Source organism: Sander vitreus, chromosome 2 (assembly GCF_031162955.1).
Source record: "Sander vitreus isolate 19-12246 chromosome 2, sanVit1, whole genome shotgun sequence".
Classification (NCBI taxonomy): Eukaryota; Metazoa; Chordata; class Actinopteri; order Perciformes; family Percidae; genus Sander; species Sander vitreus.
The window spans coordinates 31,794,863-31,818,226 of NC_135856.1; the positions used below are offsets into that span (position 1 = coordinate 31,794,863).

The 23,364-nt window shown below is 43.4% G+C and overlaps 1 protein-coding gene across 1 annotated transcript; it reads left to right on the top strand.

Moving 5' to 3' along the window:
- Window positions 1-255: 255 nt before the first annotated feature.
- naa15b (N-alpha-acetyltransferase 15, NatA auxiliary subunit b) lies at window positions 256-21,725 on the top strand. Its single transcript, XM_078266110.1, has 20 exons — window positions 256-410; window positions 6,805-6,889; window positions 6,999-7,103; window positions 9,535-9,692; window positions 10,404-10,538; window positions 11,113-11,266; window positions 12,436-12,555; window positions 12,674-12,769; window positions 13,003-13,109; window positions 13,319-13,391; window positions 14,226-14,395; window positions 14,500-14,652; window positions 16,339-16,467; window positions 16,602-16,815; window positions 18,028-18,221; window positions 18,332-18,440; window positions 18,564-18,662; window positions 18,768-18,911; window positions 19,673-19,770; window positions 20,082-21,725. The coding sequence occupies exons 1-20, from the start codon at window positions 357-359 to the stop codon at window positions 20,277-20,279; spliced, it is 2,595 nt and encodes an 864-aa protein (XP_078122236.1). The 5' UTR covers window positions 256-356; the 3' UTR covers window positions 20,280-21,725.
- Window positions 21,726-23,364: the final 1,639 nt, after the last annotated feature.

Genomic DNA, 23,364 nt, shown 5'->3' on the forward strand with positions numbered 1-23,364 from the left:
TTTTCTTTGTATATGCACCTCTGGTATTGACTATTTATATATGTACATACTGACGATGTACCTATGTTCTTTACTAAATAAATACATATAAAAAAAAAAAGAAAAAGAAAAGAAAAAAGGTAGTTTAAAGTAGGCAGCCGCCGCCATTTTGAAAGGTGTCGGAGCTTCCGTCACCACGTGAGGAGGGAGGAAGTGAGTGACGAGGGAAGACGGAGCAATCGAGCGGAGCGGCTGAAGCAGGGGAGCGAGCCTGGGCCATCATCATCACTCAACTCTACTCGTCTTGACTAGGCTACCCGGGCTAACTTTAGCTACATGTGCTGAGGTCGAGGGGGGAACTGATCTCAACTGCAACAATGCCGACAATTACTTTACCGCCGAAAGAGAACGCTCTCTTCAAAAGGATTTTGGTGAGTTAATTGTTAAAGAGCTGCATAACGACAGGTGTCGTTAATATAGACAACTTACGAGTTTAAAGATTAATTTGCGGTACTGTCTGTAGCTCTCCGGCTGCTAGCTTCAGCTTGAGTGTGTTAGCAAAATGGCTCCATTGAATGGGCCAGCTAGCCCGGCCCTGACATGCGCTGTCACCGAACGTAAAGCCAAAATGGTAGTTCTTGACTCTGTTGTTATTCTGACGGACGAGTTCATGGTTATTAAAGTGCAGCACCACTAAAAGCATGTCAGTGCTTGTTTAAATAGCCAAACCTAGCTAACGTTAGTTACGAAAGGCCTCTCCACCTGTCACAAACAACAACCAATAAGTCGTGTTGCGGTAGTGTATGCTGTTAGTTAGCTTCTCAAACTACCTCTTATAACTGTTTTGGCGTTTGTTTGTTGATAACTGAACGCATAGCAGGTGTTTTACCGGAATATAATTGCACGTTTGATGTCCATGCTTACCAGCTATGCGAGCTTAGCTCCTGGCCATTTAACGTTAGCTAATTTGCTAACACTAGCTAACTAGCGTTAGATATCTCGGTTTAGCAGTCTTTGGGTAATTGTCAGTCTTAATCTCTCAGTCCTGAACCTAGGACTGCAAACATTTCCATCTCCGGTCTTTGTTGGATTAGGTCATGTGTGAAAACGAGAGGAAGCAAGGGACGGACCGATGTCACTGTCAGCAAATCTGTAGCTGCTTCAGGCCTGCTGAGCTCTGGCAGCTAGCTAGCTAACTTAGCTACCCATCCATCCATCCCTCTCTCATATTTGAATCCTTGTGTCGCCCCTCTGTTTATTTGCTATCTGCCCACATTTTTATAGTTGCGGATAAAGTTGTAATGGTTACAGGATATGATAACGTTTTTTTTGTGAACAACACAAACAATTAAAACACAGAACATAAGACCTGATAAAATAGTGTGTAATAAAAAATACAAGTGATTTAAGAGCAATAGAAATTAGACAAACAACGGATTTACTGTAAAAAAAAAAAACGAGTTTCCTGACTTTACTTCCTCGGTTAGGGGTTCCAAAGCTGTGGCTCTCACGGATATGACAGTAACTGAGCTGTCTAGGAACTTGTGTCCTTTGCTGCATGTTAAACAAGTCTTCCTCTTCTGCCGTGCTTGTAGGTTGTCAGTGTGTGTTGTTAAACATCTCGGCACTGCATTGATATCTAGCTTACATACTTTGCATGAAGTGTGTGGAGTACGTTTTACCGCCACTGACCAGTTCAGATATCCTTTATTGTTTTAAAGGCAGGGGCTCTGCTGGGAGTTGGTGGCTTTATCAGTTATCAGCACATTGGCAGAGGGCATTCATTCACTCTACCTCTGGCAGGAAAACCAGGGTTGTGTGACCTGCACCTGATCTTGAAAAGTTACAGCCTGTATTTTGCTGGTAGGCTATAGCTTTCCCTTCAACTGTTGTTGCGCCACACTGTTAAATGTGTTGGATTGAAGTTGTGTTTTTCTGATGTCACGCTTAATTATAGAGTTAATCAATAAAAAAAACTTAAATTATGAAAAATGTCCCGTGGAACACAGTACATAAGTTAAATCACTTGGTGAATAAGAGCTACGTATAAGGCATATATCGGAGTATACTGTCACTTTTTTTCTGATAAACATTGTTCAAGACTTGTCTATCAAAAAAGTGAGGTGACCTATAGTTCTTGTTCCTAGTTAAGAAGAGATCTGAAAGCATTGTCTGGTTGAAATTGTTGTGTGGATGACAGTACCCAGAATAAAATGTCATTACCCTTTCTGCAGTGGGGATTTGATATGAGATTTGCAGCTCTCTGGCTGTAGTCAGAAGTGGGCCACACCCCTATTTATTTTTGCTTTCCCAGAGTGCCCAAATGCATTATTAGAAGTTGGCAGGTCTCCAGTTTCAGCATGGCACTGAAGTTTCATGAGTTTCCATTTTGTTCTGTTGTGGTCCTGTTAGCCTAACCTAAATGTGGACCTTGCACCATTAATCTCTTTAAAATGGTGATTTTCAGCAATGCTTTATCGCAGTCTTGTTCTGACATGAACACTTTTGTGGTGCATTTGAATTTGCAGGGCTTGACTTGCATCCAGCTAAGCGCTCCTAATTTCTCCCTAAGCTGCAGCAACAAATGACAAATCTGTGTTGCAGACAGGGTGGGTGGAGGGGATGTGAAAAGTGCCATACAGAGCACTGACACAAACATTTTATTCTGACTAATGGATGTAATTCTTTAATTTGGACTTCCGGGTTTTTCCTTTTCATTGCAGTGATACCTGTAGCAACACGCCCACACCAAGGGGGAGCCTCTTGTGTTTTTTTTTTGTTTAGTGCTCAACATGCGGTGGGACAGGTTGAGTAGAGTGGAACTGAGTCTGCCTGTTGAAATGATTTATCCAGCACTGTCTAGATGGATTATGAGTAGTATTGGGTGTATAGAACAATATAGGTGCCAGGTAGGCTTGGGTGATCTCTAATATTTCTAATTTGTCCAATCGTGGTTACTCGAGATCGCCAGTCTGACAGGCTGGCTGCACGTGATGGAACATAAAATATAATGCATATGCAGAGCGACTTTCATCAATGAAACTGGCTACACCAGCTCGGCAGTCCTGCCTACTGACGTGCTGACATTCTTCTGGATTGATAGCATTCAATTCAAACCCTCATGCTGATAGACGTGGCTCAGCTGACGGACTTACCGCTCCACCAGAAACATCTCCTAAATGAACAGTAGGGCGAAGTTTCTAGGTATTATAGTTCTGATACTAAGTCAAAAATCACTTAGAAAAATAGAAATGGATAGGAAATGACGTCACTTTATGGTAATGCAGCCTTTAAAACCAGAAAAAGACAACACTTTTGTCATATTAGGATATCTAGTCTCATATCACGATATAATGTTTTTCTGCTTGTGACATTCTTGTTTTTGTCTGATCTTGTGATATTGTTGCCGTTTATTGTTTGTGTTAGGAAAAATGTCCCTATCTGTTGAGCACTTTTTTTTACTCCTGTGGTAGGAATGTCTTGTCTTATCTGTTGTGCATTTTTGTTCTTCACCGTGGGATGGTGAGAAACGAACTTTCGATTCCTCTGCATCTCTAGCATATGTGAAGAAATTGACAATAAAGCTGACTTGACGTGACTAGTACAATGTTGCTGCGTTATCCTCTTCAGTTGCTCTTCACTAATTTGAGTTGTAACTCCAAGACTCTCCTCCTCACCACCCTTCTTCCAACCTGATGTGAATGTAGCGTCAGTGCTTTGGGAAATGTTTTCCCTAAATCTAACGGTTGCACTCCTTGCAGTGAGCCCTGCGGCTTAAAGCCCCGGCTTTGACAGATTCTCTCTGTAACTCGGGGGACGAGCTATTTTGGGTTAGGTAGAGAACAAGCTGGACAAGCACAGCTGGTGGTGTTAATGTTGCTAAATTGACATGTAATGCATAGTAGGGCTTGACGATTAATCGAAAATGTCTACATCGTCAACATCGAAATTCTGAAGCTGTTATCGACGTATTTTTCCCATGACGATAATTTATTTCTGTTGATAGGCCTACATTCTCCTTAAAAACATTCTACCGTGTGTGCAGGGTCCGAATTTAACAGTCGCCAAATGCCGTGGCGGACACACACACACACACACACACACACAAACACAAACACTGGAGCACACACCAGACACTACCTTCTGTTTACTGATAGCTGGCGTTTAACTCAGGCCAGCCTTCCAAAAGAAAGCACAATGAAATTAAATGTTAACCGATCATTACCAGAAACGGAGTCTCAGTTCACCCGTCCGGGAGGCTCTGGCACATTTTCCGCACTCCGCGTCCGCCAAGAGCTGTAGGCTTGTACCGCTGTTGATGTTTTGTGCATTGTCGGACACATGCAGCCACTTTCCTGAAACTGAACGTTCATTCAAAGACAGCGTTACGTTACCTTGAATTAGTTTGGGACGTCGGTGCTTTTTCAGTACCCGAAAAATTCCCACATAGCCGGCTTCGGTCTTTGACGTGCGGGAAGTGTTTGGTAGTTTCATCTCCTGCAGACATCATGCACAGACACTCGCACCAACAACAGGAGGAGGCGGGGGGCTGATACTCTACGCTGCACGTTGGCAGCAGGGGGGATTTCTGACCGGCACTTTCTGTTTGCGACCAATCATAAAGCGGGTCATACCACAGGAACGGTATAACGGAAATTTTTAGTGGTTTTGAAACCGTGACTTTTTCATACAGTGGTATACCTTAAAATCGGTAACTCGCCCATGCCTGCTCACGTTAACGGGCGCATGTTAAAATCCGGTGCCTGGTATCTACCGGACGAAATAGCAACACGGATTACGGTCCCACTTAAATGTCTGCGTTGTGCTCTGATGCTCCAAAACAGACGTTAGAGGCAACAGAAACATCGCTGCATGTCACGCTAGTAAACACTAATAACACGTTACACAGCAGCTAACGTTAGCCTACCGTTAGCTACATTAGTAACTGGATTAAACACGGCTAAAATGCTGACAGCTAAACGGTGTAGTGTGACTGTATTTCACTGTAGAGGATTCCAACAGCGGGACGTACAACAGTCTGCCGCTAAAGCTATGAGCTAAAAGACTCAAACTAGCACTGGTCACTGCTGTTGTCTGAAAAACAACACAGACGGGACAAAATGTTGCGTTTACTGGTAAACCTCGTGACCGACTGCTATCTGTTGTGGAATTTTCCTCCCGTTACTCTGTCCTCTGTGACTGTCTACATCTAAACTAAGCTGCGCGGTGCAGGGAACCACTCTGATTGGCTCATCGAGGCACGTGTTTAGAGAGTGGTTTACGGAGCTTGGGTAAAAAATTTTTTTTTTTATACAGAGCATTCTATGAACGGAATGAAGCATTTTAAATATCGCTCGATCGCGTGAATTTGATCGTGGGATGCCAAAATCGTGATCAGGATTAAAATTCGATTAATTGTGCAGCCCTAATTTAGACGATATTATAAAAGACCCAATGCCAATCTAACACTCTATGCATGGCTGTCATTAGATTAATTATGGAATGAATCAGGACAATGGAGAGCACTTTCCCTAGTTCTATAACAATAGTTTTGATGTAATAGTTTGGAGTTGTGGAGAGAAATTGGTGTCAGTAAATCAGATGGTTTGGGTAAAGGTGATAAGGTTGTGCCATTGAGGCGAGTACTGTGGCCGACTGTGTGTGTACATCTCCTAATGTGTGTACATCTCCTAATGTGTGTCCATCTCCTAATGTGTGTCCAATTACCCTCCATTAGCCCCTTACAACCTTGAACAGATGGTCTTTTTACACACAGGCAACTGTTTTGCACCAGTATGCACAATTCTGTGTCACATTGTCCTTTTTATGCAGCTCAGTTAGAGTGCAGTGTGTAGCTAAAGCATCACCATCCAGCAACTGACAGGACATTCAGCCTGTTTGTTCTGTCCTGAGCCCAAAGTCTCTGCTAATGGTACAATCCTCCACTTAGTTCAACAGTGAATTACTTCTAATTTCATAATCTACCTTGGCACCCATATGTGAGGTTGACGTCATCCTTTTTCAACCTGAGTGAAGTCGACAGTACGACAACGAAATGCCATCTGCCAGCTTAACTCTTCTTATCGCACACACACACACACACACAGGATCATCTTAAAAAGAGAGGTGTTCTGTTGATGTGCAACTGCGTACTAAATATAACTTTAGGACAAAAAGCTGGTAATTTCTTTAAGTTGGTGTAATACTGTCTTAAAAAAGTTAAGTCTTATTCATCATTTAAGCTTAGCTCTGGGCAGTAGACAGATATATGTTAATATGGATATAGATAAATCTTAATATGGATAGTAAGGGGGAATAATAATGTGCTGCTGTTGTAATGATATAGTTGTTGGTGGTGAACAACAATGACTCATTCTGTATTTATTGCCAGAACTCGGAAAGTGACCAAGACATCACTGTCTCTTAAAGACATTTCTCCATATTAACTAAATCGTCCACAGTGCACTCATTTTCAGACTTGCATCCAGAAATGAGTTTATAATCCATTAAGAATACACAGATAGTACAATTGGTTCTGTTTCCCCCATGTGCTTGTAAAGCAATGTTATTTATTTTTTAAATAAAAGACAATGTATTGACTGTGCATGTGACTGTAAACACAGCCAACTATTAGAGATTTGAAAAGTTTGCTGTTTATTTTCATACAATAATTAACATTTGGAGTAAAGTGTACCATATACTTCTGTTCGTGTTATATGTTGTGAATGATCATGGAAACTTGTTATGGGTCCTTTTTTAAAAGTCATGGGAAATTTTGTGAAGATGTGGGAACCCTGTGTGATTTCTCTCTCCTTCCTTTCACAGCGATGTTACGAACACAAGCAGTACAGAAATGGGCTCAAGTTCTGCAAACAAATTCTATCCAACCCCAAGTTTGCAGAGCATGGAGGTAAGCAGCAGACGTACGGATGGAAAGATGGATGAAAAGGTTCTGCTGCCAATGGGCAATATGTACTGTATTTCTTACCGTCTGCTGTACCTGTATTGTCTCCCTGCAGAGACCCTTGCGATGAAGGGACTGACCCTGAACTGTCTGGGGAAGAAGGAGGAGGCCTACGACCTGGTGAGAAGAGGCCTGCGCAACGACCTCAAGAGCCACGTCTGTATCCTTATCAGCGTTTCCTCTATGTTGATAGCATAGTGGCGGCCCGCCACAGTAAAATGTCCAGCGCCACGGTATCAGAAATAGGGCAGACGCACAACAGGGTTTCCGCTATGTACACCACGCACCACCGCTCCATCAGCTGTTTATGAAAAGTCATAAAGTCGTAGCGCCGTCTGCTCTACTGAACTCAAGCGAACTGTCATCTGCTCTCTCCCCCCCCAGGGTGAGCAGAGCAACTGGAACAGTGACAGGACGTCATCACTCGCGAAGTTATGGCAACCAAATAAACAACAGGGCGAGTACTAGCTACTTCACTCAATAAGTGATAAACGGCGACAAAAGCCGCGACATGAAATCCGCACTCACGCCCGTGAAATATGACAGCTACAGTTTATTGGAAAATAGCGTTGTGGACACTGAAGTTGATGAATTTACTGTTTATCAGATCCCAGATGAGACAAGAAGCTAACGTTAGCCACGCTGCTGTGACGGCCCCTCTTACTCGCCGCTGCAGGAGACTGTGTGTATTTTTCCAACACGCTGTAGTAACGTTACTGATTTAAAACCGTTTTCCAGGTTAGTGGGGGTGCATACCGCTCAAAACCAACATGAAAAATGTAGCTAGTAATGTGACGTTAACCCACCGTCACCCTACGGTACCGTCTATTTTCTGGATGGTTTCGCTGAAAAAAATTCTAGAGGAAACACTGCTTATTCATGTCGTGGCACACATCATCATTTGTGTGTTAGTGAAGGAGATATGCTCTGGGGTAAGCTGTTGGCACTACATTGTTCTCGCAGCATCTTAACAATTCTTGAAGTAAAATCAAGGAAATTAAGCTCATTAGTCTTTTAAAAAGGTCTTTTGGGCTACGTTCACACCTGACTAATTTAGTTCGCTTGAATCACGCTAGAGTTCGTCTTCCCCCTTGGTGCGGATCGTTTGGGCAGGTGTGAATGCAGCAATCGCACTCTGATCTTGCAATCTGTGATGCAGCAGAACATGCAAACTGTAGATGCTCGCGATGCTTCTCTCACAGATATAGACTGCGTTCAGGCTCGCGGTCACTCGCATTTCCGTGGTCAAACTAGCCGCGGCTAAAGTTGGAGACAGACGGCAGGGCAGAGCGATGTCTCGGTGAGCAGATGTTGTAACGTTGCTCGTGAAACAATGTCTGAATTTTGTTTTAAAATGAAATGAGTTGGTTTGAACATGGAGAGGCAAGAAATATGCACTGGTCCAGAACACAGGACCTTCTTCCTGTATTTAGTTTCTTGCTCCCGCCCCAGACAGATCTGACCAATAAGCCCTGGTAGTGATGCATTTTGGTACGCTTGGATTTTTCCCCATGTGAAACGAAACCGAATCATAGGTGGAAAACGCTCCAGAGTTCACAAACTCATCAACCGATTTGGACCAGAGCAAACAAACTATAGGTGTGAAAACGCCCTTAAAATAATTGAATTTTAAACTTTAAAAATGGTGCAAGAACCTTGATTTAAGACCTTCAGCTGCTGTGTGTTTTGTAAAATGAGTGAATGTGTGTCTGATGCCACAGGACCTTGAGATGCCACACATTGTGCTGAGGAGCTCTTGTCTATGTTGAGCATAGGCAGCCCATCCTCTCGCTATTGCTCTTTTTCTGCCTATCTCTCTCCCTCCCGGTGACTCCCAGGCCTGAGGGGAAAAAGTGCTGGACAGACTAAGCCTAAAGTCAACATATCTCTGAGCAGACAACACACTGCTATCTTTCTTCAGCTTCACCAGTCAAGTCTTATCTTGAGAGCCTGTGGCAAAAATGTCTTATTTAAGGGATACATGCTGATATACAGAGAGCAGGGATTTAACAACAAATCATATTTTTTTTTTATGTATAGTTAGTGATTTTGATTGATTTATTTTATCAATTGGGCCTCTAGGGAATTGTGGTGGATATTTTTCATTATCGTCTGACCTTTTTTTTATAGACTAAAGAATGAATCGAAATGAAAATGCGGGTAATTAGTTTCTTTTCTATTTATTTTAAACCAAGTCAGCAGTGACTGCTCTTGAACACGTGTTCAGGTGTACACCCCCAGTCATGGGTGTGTGCTGCTAACGTTAACCAATGGCTTGAGCAGTTTATTTTATTATGTTTTTGTGTTTATTCTCCCCGCCCCCCCCCCCAGTTTTGAAATTGTCAGCGGAATGGGACTTCTTCAAGAAGGTAACATTTAAGAAAAACATGTTACAGAACCAACATTCAAGTGATTGATACATGGATCAGTTAATTCAGTAGTCTGCTCTAACCAGGAGAGGCTTATTGGGCCACAGTGACCCCCAGTAACCACAACATCTCTGTGTACCCCTGTGCAGTATACCTTTTTGATAGTAGTTTGATAACATCAGATTATATGGAGATGGTTCCTTAACTCCATGTGCATCCCAGGCTGGCACGTATACGGCCTACTGCAGCGCTCGGATAAGAAGTACGACGAGGCCATCAAGTGTTACCGCAACGCTCTGAAGTGGGACAAGGACAACCTGCAGATCCTTCGAGACCTGTCCCTGCTGCAGATCCAGATGAGAGACCTGGAGGGTTACAGGGTGAGGACTGACAGGGGAACTTACTATGAGTGGATGGTTTCTATCCTGGTAAATAATGATTCTGAGAGATATCTTGGATTATCATAATGAAAAGCCATTTTCAGTCATCCTGCCCCAGGGTCAGGGCACAGGTTCAGCCGTGAAACAGCATGCCTTAGAGTGCACGACCAGCTGTGGGAAGCAGATATAAGAAATATGGTCACTTTTCTTTGTAATGCAAGAATAGAACCGACCTACGTCATTTGTGGGTAAATAACTTTTCTGGAATACACACATCCTTCTGTCGCTCTGCCTTGTCCAGGGCGCAGCATGGCACTGGTTTGGAGAGGACGGAGCATATCAGCAGGCAGATATCAGGTCGCAGTCAGGTTTCACAATGTAGAACCGCTCTCGCGGGACACAGGCTGGGATTTAGATGCTTACTTAGTGAGAGGTATGATGAAAAGTCTGTTGGAAAGGATTACAAATATGGATGAGAGAGAGAGAGAGAGAAAGCAATTTTTAGTTCTCCCTTAACCAGCTAGTGACAACCTGGTGACAATACCATGAATCAGCAAATTGTGTCTTTTTCACTTTGTGCCGCCTCTTTTCCTCCTACTTTATCTCTCCAGCTACACATCACATTACGAATCCTTTGGGCCACACAAGAGTCTTGGTTCTGATGGTAAGCACCGCTAAATAAGCCTGCGTTGGCATATTTTTGTTCTGTAGGAGACACGATACCAGCTGTTGCAGCTGCGGCCAGCGCAGCGGGCCTCCTGGATCGGCTACGCCATCGCCTATCATCTCCTGGAAGACTACGAGATGGCCGCAAAGATCATTGAGGAGTTCAGGAAAACACAACAGGTTAGACTCGATGACGGCTCAGCAATTTTCTTTATATAAAGTCTGTCGCTGTCATTCTTCATACATGAGATGAGATGATTAGGAATTATGATTTAGAACTGAGAAACTGAGGTGACAAAGAGCCATGCGTATGAAGTGTTTTGTGTATCTCAGATGCTGTGCCACACACTGCAGTGTAAGAGGAGTAATGGGATTACTCCCGTTTTGTGTCATGTCGCACGTGTTTGACTTGCTTACGAGTTACTGTGTGCGCTTTTAAGCCTTTTTTCAGTTCTTCCTCTCAAAAGTTTTAAATATGGGTGTTGTCTCTGCATCGGTCACAACTACAATAGAGCTCGCTCTCTCCCTCTCTCTGGCTTGCTCCTGATAAGACCGATCTGCTTCCTGTCTTTGTACCATCTATGTAATACAACCAGTTGGTGTGACTAGGCAACTAACCCCTATACACGAAGAATGATGCAGAGTTTCCTGAACAGCATAGATGCAGAAGTCCACCCAGCAGCTCCAGTAGTTTTTAACTGTTGCTTGTAGAAAATGTTGACTTCACTAACCCCCCCCCCGTTTGTTTGGCCAGACGTCTCCAGACAAAGTGGACTACGAATACAGCGAGCTACTGCTGTACCAGAACCAGGTGCTGAGGGAAGCAGGCCTGTACAAGGAGGCCCTGGAGCATCTGTCCAGCTATGAGAAACAGATCTGTGACAAACTGGCTGTGGAGGAGACACGTGGTGAGTCAATGTGCTCCATTGTTACTCTGTCAATGTCAGCACTGTGAAGGCTACTGTGCCGCAGACGGGCAAAGACACACACATTTGCAGGCTAGAGCAGCTCCGGGGAGCGAGCAGAGCTAGGTTAGGAACGTCAGGCAGCAGATATTACACATCACATTGTCTACGCTGAGGTTGCAAAAACAGCCATTGTTTCTGCTGGAAACATTTTGCCATCAGTAAAAAAAACAAAACCCTTAATAACGCAGACCTACCGATGTGCATTCAACCCACGTTGAACTCGTTCATATGAGTCAGCCGTCACTCTGTTTGTCACCGTCAGTAGAGAATGCAGGCTGCAGTGTATGGGATGACCCCAAATAATAATAATAAATAAAACCGCAAGCGGCAATTCCTGGGTTCAAACCCTTTCTCAGCCAACAGAAGGAAGCAGCCCAATTGCCAAAATCAAAGCCGCAAGCAGCATTGAGCAGATTTCGGGCTTTACAAATCTGAGTAAAGATGCTGCAGCTGGTTTAATATGGCAGAAAATGAGGTGAAACCAAGCACAATCACTTTCAACAATACAATGGATGCAACTATTTAATAAGTCACGCCATTTTTCCCCTTTTATCGTATTTCAACGTAAATTGGTACGTACATTCAGGTTTTCGTGCCAGATGTCTCCATCTAGTTTAAGCAGGACTCCTCAAGAAGAACTTGAGTTGTGGACAATTCCCTGCTAAGACCGCCCTTTTATGAAGTTCTTTGATTGATGGCGGCCATGTTTTTTCACCAGTCTTGCTCATTTCTAGTAGAAATGTGTATCTCAGTCCCGCTATGCTGTATACCAATTTTGGTGTTGACAGAATCAAAATTGACCAAAGTATATTAATTTAACCGTTTTTCACATTATGCAAATTAGCAAAAAACAGTTGTGGTGGATGTTTATGGTCCAAGAGGCTTTTCTGTAGAGCACATTGAGCAGGACTTGTGTGAGACATTCCAAGTCAGACTCACCGTGTAAGGGGGCGTGGCCTTTTATAATTTGGGACTTAAGTTATAGCTCCACCATCAGGCCAAATGGCATCATATTTTATGGGATGCATTAGCACATCGCTTTGTCGTCAGTTGAATTTGACTCTTTCTATGAACTTTGACCCCTAAGCTCTCCTCTCGTGTTTCTATAGGAGAGGTACTGTTGAAGTTGGAGCGTCTGGATGAGGCAACAGAAGTCTACCGCCGTCTGCAAGAGAGGAACCCCGAGAACTGGGCCTATTACCGTGGCTTGGAAAATGCCCTAAAGCCAAGTATGACACATTAGAAACACCAGCATCATCTTCACTGACTCTTAAAATATCCACATTCATTGTACAATCTACAATTGTCAACCCTACTGAATTGTTATGTTGTTTTTTTTTTCTCCAGGCTGTGTAGAAGAGAGACAAAAGATCTACGAAGACGCCTGGGAGAAGTTTCCCAAAGGACTGGTTCCTCGCCGGCTGCCCCTCAACTTCCTCTCTGGTGTGGCCAATAAATCGTCTCCTTTCAACTAAAACAGTGACTTTAGTTAAAATATCCGTTTGTGTCGAATGTATAAATGAACAAGCCAGCAGCTGTCTTCAGCTTCAGTTGTTGGATTGTATTCCTGCTATCTGGGTTCCCAGTTTTTACTCCACTTGTATTTGAAGTTACCCGTTTGATAGAAGTGGAGTCAAGTTTTCTGATCTTCTCCTTCTCACCGTATGTCCCTGCAGGTGAGAAGTTCAAAGAGTGTCTGGACAGGTATCTGCGGTTGAACTTCAGTAAAGGCTGTCCGCCCGTCTTCACCACCCTCAAATCACTGTACAACAACAAAGAAAAGGTGACAGCACTGCTGCTGGATATGCCCCATGACTGCTCTAATCACAATGACACTTTTTTCCTCCCTTTTAAACCAGCTTACATAATGCACTGATGGAAGAGGGGTCAATCTGAGGCAAAGTGTTCTAGATTCAACTTATTGTGTATTAAGTATTGTGTACTCAGTACTGCAGGGGAGGTAATGTACTCTGTCCTCCTTTCTCGTTGCAGGTGGCAATAATAGAGGAGTTGGTGGTCGGCTATGAAACCACATTAAAAAGCTGTAGAATGTTCAACCAGAACGGTGAGGACAAAATGTATAAATCAGGATTATAATATTGGATTTAATGTCTTTCTAATTAAGAATATTCAGTGTGTAGTCTAGCGTAAATTGTAATCCTTAATGATTTATCAAAAGTCAGTCGAAATAATTGTAGTCATAATCTGATTTCATGCCATGCACATTGGTCACCTTGCTGAGGAGTTGGACGTGTGCAACAGCTCACTGGCTGCTCCTTGTTGTTCCATTTCTCCCTGCAAAATCTTAACGGCTCCGCTGACCAAAAATGCCCAAAGTGACAGTATAGTTTTTTGGACACATTTTTGATAAACAGTTTTGCAGTCAGTGTTAACCTTGGTGATAAATGCAAGGCGTTTCCTGAGACTGCTTCAAAATAAAAGCTGCCCCATGTTTGGCACGTCGAATACTTTTAATGTGAAGCAGCAGCAGTTGGAAATGTTGGCTTTGCATTAGCAGTTACTTAATGCAGCTCTGATACGGCTGTGGGAGAGTGAACAGTAAACGGTGAGGCAGATACCAATAATGTATCATTAAAAAGCTAAAACTGAATTACATTTTGCAAATTTTTCTGTGAATCCATATGCTTTGAATGGCAAACTCCACCACCAAACTAAAAATGAAGAGTGGTGGTTGCAGAATGAAAATACATTAAATGGCTATTGCAGAAAAATGAAGACTTCAAAAAGTATCCAAAATACGGTCTGATTTCATTCAATTACTTAAGGATTATAACCAACATTTCTCATTTCGGTTTAGATCTTCCAAGGTTAACTGCTGCAGTCTTTGGTTTACATCCCTGAAGACGTAAACTTACACAGTCTCTCTTTTCTCTCGCAGATGACGGTAAGGAGGAACCGCCGACCACGTTGCTCTGGGTGCAGTACTTCCTGGCACAGCACTACAACATAATTGGCCAACAGACACTGGCTCTGGAATACATAAATGCAGCCATAGAGAGCACGCCTACACTCATCGAACTCTTCCTTATCAAAGCCAAGATTTACAAGGTAAAATACGGCACATTCGTACATGTGTTTTATTGTTGTAACAGAAGCCGGATGTGGCTATGCTGCTCGTCTTGACTGTTGGATTGACCTTTCTCCTCTTGCAGCATGCTGGGAACATCAAAGAGGCTGCTCAGTGGATGGATGAGGCCCAGGCTCTGGACACCGCTGACAGATTCATCAACTCCAAGTGTGCCAAGTACATGCTGAAGGCTGGCATGGTCAAAGAGGCCGAGGAAATGTGCTCCAAGTTCACACGGGTGAGGAAAACTGTGTGTGGGTTTGCACACAAGTACACACAGACAGCTGAGGATTGATTGTTTTTCCCATTAAGTCAATTTGCAAAGAATGAATACAACCCAGAGACCCCATGGCAGTTATACCCTCACCTAAAGGATTATTAGGAACACCTGTAAGATTTCTTGTTAATGCAATTATCTAATCAACCAATCACATGGCAGCTGCTTCAATGCATTTAGGGGTGTCGTCCAGGTCTAGACAATCTCCTGAACTCCAAACTTAATGTCAGAATGGGAACGAAAGGTGATCTAAGCAACTTTGAGCGTGGCATGGTTGTTGGTGCCAGATGGGCTGGTTTGAGTATTTCACAATCTGCTCAGTTACTGGGATTTTCACGCACAACCATTTCTAGGGTTTACAAAGAATGGTCTGAAAAAGGAAAAACATCCAGTATGCGGCAGTCCTCTGAGCGAAAATGTCTTGTTGATGCTAGAGGTCAGAGGAGAATGGGCCGACTGATTCCAGCTGATAGAAGATCAACTTTGACTCAAATAACCACTCGTTACAACCGAGGTATGCAGCAAAGCATTTGTGAAGCCACAACACGCACAACCTTGAGGCGGATGGGCTACACCAGCAGAAGACCCCACCGGGTACCACTCATCCCCCCTCTGGTGGTGGTGGTGGTGTAATGGTGTGGGGGATGTTTTCTTGGCACACTTTAGGCCCCTTAGTACCAATTGGGCATCGTTTAAATGCCACAGCCTACCTGAGCATTGTTGTGACCATGTCCATCCTTTTATGACCACCATGTACCCATCCTCTGATGGCTACTTCCAGCAGGATAATGCACCATGTCACAAAGCTCGTATCATTTCAAATTGGCTTCTTGAACATGACAATGAGTTCACTGTACTAAAATGGCCCGCACAGTCACCAGATCTCAACCCAATAGAACATCTTTGGGATGTGGTGAAATGGAAGCTTTGTCCCCTGGATGTGCATCCCACAAATCTCCATCAACTGCAAGATGCTATCCTATCAATATGGGCCAACGTTTCTAAAGAATGCTTCCAGCACCTTGTTGAATCAATGCCACGAAGAATTAAGGCAGTTCTGAAGGCGAAAGGGGGTCAAACACGGTACTAGTAGGGTGTTCCTAATAATAATCCTTTGGGTGAGTGTATATTACTATACTACAAACTTAAATAACTGAGGGTGGAATTCTTTTCAACATGGCGAAAATAGTTTACTACATCAAAACTGTTTTTTATGCACGTCTGTTTGGCGGTGGCGTCGGGGATTCTAAGCAGTTTGATTTCAGACCGCAGCAGAAAGCTCCGCTGCGCTTGAGCTTCACAAATGCCCGGGAAAATGTAGCTTGTGTGGACGCCATTGCACTACTTGATCAGTAAAAGAGCCAAGCTACTGAAAAGCTTTTTGATTCAGAAAACAGCGACGCTATTGAGATTTAGTTACAGCTGCTACTGCCCACCACTGTTAGTGTAAGTTGTATTTGGCGCGGTGACGCAGTCGGCACCGGTTTAAGCCCGTTCCGGACCGGGCAAAATCAACCCAACTCTAGTCTCCTACGAATTGTGTGTGTGTGTGGGAGACTAGAGCAGCAGTTGACATGATAATGGAGCATGTCCCTGTTTTGTCATTTACTTTGCTCATGCATGTGTTTTTGCTTTGTTTTTGTCCAGGAGGGAGCCTCGGCAGTGGAGAACCTCAACGAGATGCAGTGTATGTGGTTCCAGACGGAGTGTGCACTCGCCTACAAGTCCATGAACAAGTTTGGGGAGGCCCTCAAGAAGTGCCACGAGATTGAAAGGGTGAGTCCTTATTATCATGGGATACTTGGTGTATTAATGCATGCTATGTTTGCATTAGATTCCTGGGCCAATCCCCGATTGTTTTTTTGTTTGTTTGTTACATCTTCCTCCTCCTTACTTCCCTCTCTCATCAGCATTTTGTGGAGATAACAGACGACCAATTTGATTTCCACACCTACTGCATGAGGAAGATGACGCTACGCTCCTACGTGGACCTTCTGAAGCTGGAGGACGTGCTCCGGATGCATCCCTTCTACTACAAGGCTGCCATCAGCGCCATCCAGATCTACCTGAGCCTCCACGACAATCCCCTGACTGACGACAGCAAGGAGCTGCAGGCCGAATCTGGTGAGAGCCTGTCCCATTAGCACCATTGAGTTTACCTGTATATTTCAAATGCTCTCCTGGACCAGGGTTTCTGCAGGGTCTTAGTCTAAAATTTAAAAATCAACATTTTAGGCCTTAAAAAAGTCTTAAAGGAACACGCCGACTTATTGGGACTTTATCTTATTCACCGTAACCCCCAGAGTTAGATAAGTCCATACATACCCTTCTCATCTCTGTGTGTGTCGTAACTCTGTCTGACGCCCCCAGCGCTAGCTAAGCCTAGCACAGATCCTGGAGGTAACCGGTTCCAACTAGCCTACTGCTCCGAATACGTGACAAAGTAACGGCAACATGTTCCTGTTTACATGTTGTGATTTGTATGGACACAGGGTGTACAAATAACAAGGTCACTATGCTTTTACTGTCTAGTAATTGTTGACTCTATTACTCCAACTCTGAGCGAAGTCCAGGCGAACTCTCTGCTCCTCACCACGGGGCTTCAGGTGCTGCTAGCAAATCACTCCGCCCAAGTAGCAGAATATAGTTCCCAGTTTGTATACGGTTAGAAGACGGCTGTGTCTCATATGACCTTGTTATTTGTACACTCTATGACTATACAAATCACAACATGTAAATGTCACTTATTGGGAGCAGTAGGCTAGTTGGAACCGGTTACCTCCAGGATCTGTGCTAAACCAGGCTAGCGCTGGGGGCGTCAGACAGAGTTACGACCCGCACGGATGAGAAGGGTATGTATGGACTTATCTAACTCTGGGGGTTACGGTGAATAAGATAAAGACTCAATAAGTCGGCGTGTTCCTTTAAATTCGCGGAAGTATTGTGTCCTAGGTTATTAATAATTTTAAATGGGTCTTAATTTTCCTACGTCCATGTAATGCTACCTCTAATGCTCATTAAAATGTTTTTGTTTTTCTGTGGTGTTGTAGTTCTCTCTTTTGCTAGTCCAAATATAATTAGCTGTATATGTACAGATTATTATTACTAGTAGTCACTTCTATTCTATTTTTAATAGTTTTATTTACTTTGCAAGTACTGTTATGACACTGCATTTCATTGTACTTTGATGTCGTGATATAGAGCTTAAATTTCATTCATAATGGTCTTAAAAAGTCTTAAATTTGACTTGTTGAAACCTGCAGAAACCCTGTGGACAAGAAAAAGAGGAAATGTAGTACATTTAGTCCATCATTAACGCCCCGCTCTCTTCTCCAGCTAACCTCTCGGACAAAGAGCTGAAGAAGCTGAGAAACAAGCAGCGGAGAGCCCAGAAAAAGGCCCAGCTGGAGGAGGAGAAGAAGAACGCGGAGAAGGAGAAGCAGCTCAAGAACCAGAAGAAGAAGAAGGAGGATGATGACGAGGAGATCGGAGGGCCCAAGGAGGAGCTAATACCTGACAAGCTGGTCAAGGTTAGAGAGAGAAACATGACGCTGCTTACACGGGTACACTTAGAATAGCAAGCGATCAGGCGAGCGGAATCCGTTAAAGTGATGCAAGTTCCCTCTCTGGCACTTTACAGGTAGAAAATCCACTGGAAGAAGCTGTTAAGTTCCTGATGCCTCTCAAACACTTGGTCAAGGACAAAATAGACACACAACTACTGGCCTTTGAGATCTACTTCAGGAAAGGTTGGCAAGCACATTTCAAATGATACTTGACTGACTTTTCTTTAGTTCTTACCATGTTGATACTCTGTCCCTCACTTTTGATTTCTGCTTCACACAGATTTACAATCAGTCTTCTCTTTTCAGAAAAGTACCTGTTGATGCTCCAATCAGTGAAGAGAGCGGTGGCCATTGACCCAGACCACCCATGGTTACACCAGTGTCTAGTACGCTTCTTTAAAGGCGGTATGAGACAGGCTTCTTTATTAAAAACATTTAGTTGGTTGCATGTCCTTTGTTTTCTACATTCCTCATATCTCTCACTCATCTCCCTCTTTTCCCTTCTTTCAGTCTCTGAGAGCAAGGAGCTGCTGGAGGTGGTCAGGACGGTGCTGAAGCAGGAGATCACCCGGCTCTTCGGAGACAGCAACGCCATGAGCTTCAACCAGGCCTACCTCAACAAGCACTCCAACTCCATACCACACCGACTGGCTGGTACGCTTCTCTCAAACGCAGTGTTGTTAAAGGATAGGTTCACATTTATCCCTGCGCTTGGTGTGAACACACAACATTAGGATAATGGAGAATCCAATCTCATAACCCAGCGGCAGTGGCCAATATTTTGGGGGTTCCGGTGTAGTCAGACAATAGCCGATGGGTTCCAAGATTGCATTTTGGCCATTGCCTTCTACCTCTTTTGCTCTCCACACTGACTGTTTACCTGCATGCAACCAAAGCCTGCTCAAACATGATTGGTCAATGCTACTCGGAGAAATGGAAACCAGAATGCTTCCCATACCAAAATCTTATCCCGTTGCCTACAGATTCTGCATTCATATGTCGATATCTATTTATAGAGATTATAAAGAATCTGACTCTTATTTTATAACAAACCTTTTCACATCCTGGAGCTGATGGTTGTGTGTTGTACCTGACATAACTGTACCAGTCAGTATGGGATATTTCCCTCTCATGCATTGTTGCCGATTTATCTCTAATATACAGGATTGAGAGCTTCCTCTGCCCATCAGAAAACCTTCATACAACACTGAAATCACTCTTCCAACACTCATGCATTCCACTGTCACAGTTTCTAACTGGTTCAGAAAGACATTTGGTTCTCTCTTTCTCAAAATACTTAATTCTACATACCTAAAAAAAAAAAAAAAAAAGTATTTTTTCTCCAAGTCATATTTTTGATTCAGTTCTTAAAAGTTTTGTTACAAACACACACACACGCTCTTCTCTCCCTGCAGCTGCTAAGATGATGGTGTATCTGGACTCATCGACAGAAATGAAGGCTATAGAGCTGGCCACTGCACTAGATGAGTCCCTCGACAACAGAAGCATACAGGTACGCATTTATGGAATTGAGCATTGTGACAACTGTTTGGTAAAAAGGAGTTATATGTATATATAAAATGTTAGCAATTATACATTGATACCACAGTGGATATACTTATAGCGATGTAGTCCTTTTTATATAAATAATTGCCTTATTAATATGGTACACAGAGTATAGCCCGTATTTCACCTCTTGTACAGTAAATTGTGTATATAGCTCTGTTGATGGATCAGTATTAAGGTTGACTTTTCTTCATCTTTTCTTTTAAGAAATAAAATAAATTTCCCAATTTTTCTTCATCCTTTCTCTTCCCTCATCAGATCTGCACGGAGGTCCTGGAGTGTCTTCGGGGCGCCGTGCTGGGCGACTGTAAGGAGCGTGCAGAGTCGTACCGCGCAGAGTGTCGCAAGCTTTACCCCTACACATTAGCTTTCACGCCTCCCGGATACGAGGAGAACACAAAGGTCGCCAACGGAGACGTTTCCACAGAAACGGAGGAGCTAGCCAATGATATGTGAGCGCGGCAGAACAGTGGATGAGAAAAGGAATTGGGCCGAGCACGGAGCCTTGTGGTACGCCTGGCAGCCATTTTGTAGAGCCAGACGTGGGAGGCGAAAAAAGGGGTTTGTTCTTAGGCTCAGCTTAATCGGGTCTGTCCTGGCATGGCTTGGCTTGGCTCTCTCCCACATGGTGAAAATCAGGACTGTGTGTGTGTGTGTGTGTGTGTGCGTGTGTATGTTGAGAGCATGTGTGCGGTTGTGTATATTTGTGGGAAAGGCGGGGGGGGGGGGGAAGAGGAAGATAACAGAATGGCCATTTTACTTTTTTAATAAAGCTGACAACCAAGCTGAATATGAAAATACAGTTATTGGCAAACTGTAAGGGACTGGCTCGGACTGTCGGTTTCCTCGGAGATGATCAATAACGGTGACAAGAACCACTTGAGTTTGACTCAGTGCTGTTCCAATACGCCTATCGCATACTGCGTTCCCCTAATTTTAAAAAGCTAATTTAAATGAAAATAGGACAACTGTCACTGGGGGACGGGAGACTGAGCTGAGTGGATCTGATCTCTGACAGATCTGTAGGAAGCTGAGCAGGAAGAGTTACTGAGGACCGGAAGTGAGGACACCCAGCGACCATATGCATATCTGTATCTGCTGTAACGCTCCAGGAAACCTCTGATCTACACGTGCTCTACGTGCAGCGGAGTGTGTGAGGAAGGCCCGGTCACTGCGGGGGCCACAGCGCGAAGAAAGTCGCCTCACATGTGAACAGTTCTTTTTGATTTTCTTTGGTCAGACTGCGCTTCCCTCACTGTTCCTGGTAAAACTTGGGAATATGTAATCCTCTGTCTGTCAATATGGAGCACCTTTGTAGCACAGATTTAAAAACTGTAAAGGTTGTGTGTTGTGCTCCATTTCAAATACACTGCTACTCTTAACATTTTTACATAGTTCTAAGAGAGTTGGATAGATCTAAGCAATACCATAGACACCTTCCTGTCCATAATGGATCAATGAAACTCTTCTTATTGATGATAATCATTTCTAGATCTGGTTGAAGTGGTTTACACTGATCCCTCTGGCAGTCACTCGTGGTGTTGCTGTTGTCACTGTTAGAAATTGTTTTATCTGCATGTACACAAGGGACTCTAACAGAGTGGAAACATCCTACTTCAGAGGGCTCTTCTGCTCATTTAAATGGCTCCTCTAAAGGTCAGAGTTCAGCATCCAAGCTTGTTGCCCGAGGTGACAGAAGTGTAAATGTTACAAGGCGAGTAAATGACTGAGCATCTGGAATTTTTTTTACTTTTTCTGTTCCCCTGCCGCCGACCCCCCCCCCCCCAAAATCTCTTCTCTTCCCCTTTTTCCTCTAATTTGGGTTCTAATGTGAAAGATGAAATCTGAGATGGCGACGTATGATATCTCTGGATTTTTGTATTAAAACCAAACGAAAGAAAACCATTGACTTCTTCTCCTCTGTATGTGTAACTGTTAACCTCGCTGAGCTGCTGGTCAGGGTTCCCACGCGTCCAGAAAAAACCTGGAAATTTAGAGACTAGTTTTCCAGTCATGGAAACCCCTGAAAGTTGATTAAAAGTATCCATAATGTTGTTCTGGAAAATTCTCTCACTCAGATTTACTACATAAACCATTTTGTTTGAAATGTTACGGTCAGAGGAAAACTGTAGTAAACTAGTCGTAAAAGTAACCTTAACTGTAATTAAGATTTCATTCATCAAGACAGCTATAGGCTACTAGGGGGGCAAGTATCAACCCATGCCAAAAAAATGCTTTTACAATAATGCATACCTTACAGTGTGGGATTTACTGCTATATAACATTTTGAAATTGTTCCAGAGGTAGAACATAGTTTGTTCATATGAGGGACCAGCTAGTGTTTGGAATGAGTTTTGGAAGTAAACAAAATAAACATGGCAGTACTGATGACCTTACTGTACAGTTGGCAGTGATGGGTGTATTTATCACCTATAATGAACCTGAGGCATTTCATCATGAACCCTGCATCATTTAAAAAAAAATGTATATGAATAATTGTACAATAATAATTGTATGTGAGCATGTGCTGTACTGTATTGTCAAACTCCTGGAAAATGATTTCTAAAAGAGTGGGAACCCTGCTGGTACTGTGTGTTCTTAGCTGGCAGGTCAGATTCAGCATTGTGGGTAAGGCTAGCATCATCACACTCTCGGTCCTCGCATTAAGTTCATTAAATATGTTAGTTAACATTAGGATTATCCCGCAATATTTCCAATATATGAAAAAAAATATAGGTGACTGATTCTTTAGTTACCCAAAGTGTAAATGATATAGGTCTTTTTGTTTTTTGCAGGAGAGAAGTGCCTTGGTAGGACAGCAGGACACACAAGACAGAAATATAACCAAAGTGATTCCACCAGTAGGGGGCAGCAGCACGTTCCTCACAGGACAGGTGAGTGGGCGAGGGGGCTGCTGTTAGTGCTGTAGCTATGGATGTGGTTGGTTGAGGTGACGATTTGATGTAAAGAAAATATAAACTCGGCAAAAAAAAAAAAGAAACGCCCCTTTTTCAGGACACTGTATTTTAAAGATAATTTTGTAAAAATCAAAATAACTTTAGAGATCATTGTAAAGGGTTTAAACAATGTTTCCCATGCTTGGTCAATGAACTATAAACATATAACATTAATGAACATGCACCTGTTGAACGGTCGAAAAGACAATAACAGCTTGCAGGCGGCAGGCAATTAAGGTCACAGTTACGAGAAAATTAGGAAAGTAAAGAGACCTTTCTCCTGACTCTGAAAAACACCAAAAGAAAGGGCATGATGTGGCCAGGGGCAATACATTGCAATGTCCGTACTGTGAGACGCCTAATAAGACAGCGCTACAGGGAGACAGGAAGCACAGCTGATCGTCCTCGCAGTGGCAGACCACGTGTAACATCACCTGCGTAGGATCGGTACATCCGAATATCACACCTGCGGGACAGGTACAGGATGGCAGCAACAACCGCAAGAACTGGAGGAGATGCACTGCAGTACTTAATGCAGCTGGTGGCCACACCAGATACTGAGGGCTACTTTTGATTTTGACCCC